This window comes from Hibiscus syriacus, unplaced genomic scaffold (genome assembly GCF_006381635.1).
Source record: "Hibiscus syriacus cultivar Baekdansim isolate YM2019G1 unplaced genomic scaffold, ASM638163v2 tig00110432_pilon, whole genome shotgun sequence".
NCBI classification, from domain to species: domain Eukaryota; kingdom Viridiplantae; phylum Streptophyta; class Magnoliopsida; order Malvales; family Malvaceae; genus Hibiscus; species Hibiscus syriacus.
The window spans coordinates 858,400-861,346 of NW_024062735.1; the positions used below are offsets into that span (position 1 = coordinate 858,400).

Sequence of the window (2,947 nt, forward strand, 5' to 3'; positions counted from 1 at the left end):
ACAGTTCCAGTGTTTCCCATCACAGATCCCAAGGTCTCCAAACCAAACAGTTCCCCATCAACCATAAGACAAAAACAAATCTATGGAATGATTTGAATTATGTATGCATATAGTCGTAGCAGTAGAGCCAACTATAGCTTTCACTTTCATCTATATTTCAGCTGCTGGCTTCTGCATATTTAATCTTTTCTAGAAACATGCAAAAAGAAACAAATACATAGGTCTAGCAGATTCATCAAAAGCATGAGCTATGAAGTGATCAGTAACGCCAAACATCTTATTAAAATGAAAATAAAACATTATTTTTCCAATGTTTACATGTTGATCATATATTAACTCAATAATAGAACAATTTAAACAGAGAAAATGGGTGTTTCAGGAATATTACTACTATTTCTTTTTTTTTCTCTTTTTTTTTCATATCTACCTTTTTAGGGCAACGTGCTGTAATGATGCAAATCATTCCATGCTTGAACTCCATTCCAGTTGCTTGTTGTGGTGTTATCATTTCCATTGCTGCTAGTGGTTGGAGTCGGAGTTACTGGTGTGTAAGAATTCCCAAAGAACCATTCTGTGGCGGTTTCATTGCTTGTGCCTTTCCTTTGATTCCCGGCTGCTGATATTTCAGGCTTTGAAATCTCCAGATTCTGGAACAAAATGGGTTGAATCTTTTGTGCTTGGCTCATCTCAACTGGAACTGAAGAAACAGTGTTGTTATTTTCCTTTTGGTTCTCTCCATCGAAAAGCATAGCCAATCTTTGTTGCTGCAACTTCCAATGCAAATCTTGGTTTATGGAACTTAAAGACTCAATTGAAGAAGCAAGTCCGCTACTAACATTCAACGAACCCATCTCCTGAATTGCGCCACTAAGGCCACTGGTATGCGGAGACAATGGATAATTGTTAAAACCCATAAAAGAGCTAGAGGTACCAGCTGGATCGAGGCTGAAAGAAGGGCTAGTAGTACTATCTCCAAATGAAGCAAACTGGTTGTAAATACCAGCAGGCGGTGAGGGATTAAGCTTAGGAAAAGACAACCCACTGAGCCGAAAATCCATGGCGGGAGAAAGGCCATGAAAGAACTTCAATCCACCCATCTCCGAAGACGAGTCCTTTGAGTCACCGGAGAGCCTGGAAGACGATTTTAGCTTCTTGTTCTTGCGGCAACCACCGCCGATGGGCACGTTACGCAGAGCCCCACCTTTGGTCCAGTACCTCCTACAGGTCTTGCAAAAATGCCTGGGTTGGCTGAGGCTGTAGTTGTTGTAGTAGCAGAATTTGGTGTTAGGAGAGTCGCATCGTGGACACTTTAGCCCCGCTTGCCGGTCTTGTGGCTGCCTTGCTGAACCTGTTTTCCGGTTGCAACTGCTTTGGTTTTCTTCCTTGGTAGCTGGTTTTACACTGGGATTATCATGAGACGTCATGGAAATCAGCAGCAGAAGAAGAATAACAAAACCGATACTGTGGGTTTGTTTGTTTCAAGGCTTTTTTTCTTTTTCAGTATCCTTTGGCAAAGGCAAAGGCAGGTGGTCAATTGATTGAATTCATGCGAGGGAAAGATGATAAAGAAAGAGAGAGGGAGAGATGGGGTCCTGTGATATTCATCAAAGAAGGCTTTGGGGGTTATGAAATTCTTTTTATAACCAGGGTTTTTTTGTTTTGAGGGTTAGATCTGGTAGATATTGGAATAAATGAGTTCGATGAAAGACAAACAAAGCATATCATCTGAAGCTGATTCTGGCAGGGCAGAGACGACTCATGTAACAAAATTCGGATTTATATAAATGTATTTTACTGTAATATAATGATAAATAATTTTTAAAAAGTTAAATTTATTTAAATATATTATCACGAGAATTAAATATTAAAATAATATTTATCTCTGATTAGATTTGCATCTTTAAATATTTAATTTTTAAAATAATATGTTCTAATGAATTAATTTAAGTTTTATATTAATCCACTTGCGAAATTTTGACAATGACAAAATTAATGCTTATATAATTAACATAGACGTAAAAAAGTACAAGTGAGGTGAAAAAAAGTTAATGCATCAAGCTAATTCTTTTCTCTTAATTTACACTCGATAACACAATGTTTTCGAGCATAAACCATGTAAATTCTTCAGGTGAAAAAAGTGATTTTTTTTCTCAAGCATGCAATAGGTAGTGAGATTCAGATGAAATTAAACATGCATATTTAATAGGGATGTGTGGAAATATGAATAAATGAAGTAAAAGGTCTGAAAACATAGACTTGGGTTAGAACAAGTGTCAGCTATAATAAATTAATACAACTTTTCAGATATTGTAATAAGCAAATACAAACATACATAAAAATTCATGGGAGAGTGGTAGAATTGAATTACGCGTGTAATAATATGTAACAATTATATTATAATATTTATTTAAAAAATTATTATGATCATATCTATAATATAAATTATAATTAATTTTAAGAAATAAATTATATCATAGTGTCTACAATACCTGTAATTATGATATTGTGACTGCATATTGTAACCGTAATTTAGTAGTATACCATGGACTATGAATATGTACGGGAGATGCATGTTTGACATGCATGAAAGTAAGTCTGCTGGATGATATACGTGAATCTGACAGAATATATATATAACATAGGTTTTTACAGTTACTGCAGCAACAGGTTAATAATTGTAAGTGAAAAAAGATGATACCACCAGAGCTTGCTGTCTGCCAGCAACGAAGGCAGTTTATAATAACTAAATCACGATCTTTAAGTACCGCATTATCTCTATATTTATATTTTCAAATAAAAATATTTAAAAAAAATGTGGTATTAAAATTGGTAACCAATAAAATAGAGTATATAGATGTAGTAGTAGTAGTAGGGTTGAGTCAGACAGGAAAAAACACAGTAACCGTGGCAGGCTCTCATTGCTGCCTCCCTACTGCAGATTCGCAGC

The 2,947-nt window shown here is 35.4% G+C and overlaps 1 protein-coding gene across 1 annotated transcript; it reads right to left on the minus strand.

Annotated features, from left to right (window-relative positions):
- Positions 1-411: 411 nt before the first annotated feature.
- Positions 412-1,706, minus strand: LOC120125547 (dof zinc finger protein DOF5.7-like). The gene has a single exon (XM_039143952.1). It carries the CDS (start codon positions 1,422-1,424, stop codon positions 432-434), a length of 993 nt encoding a protein of 330 aa, XP_038999883.1. The 5' UTR covers positions 1,425-1,706; the 3' UTR covers positions 412-431.
- Between the last annotated feature and the right edge of the window lie 1,241 nt (positions 1,707-2,947).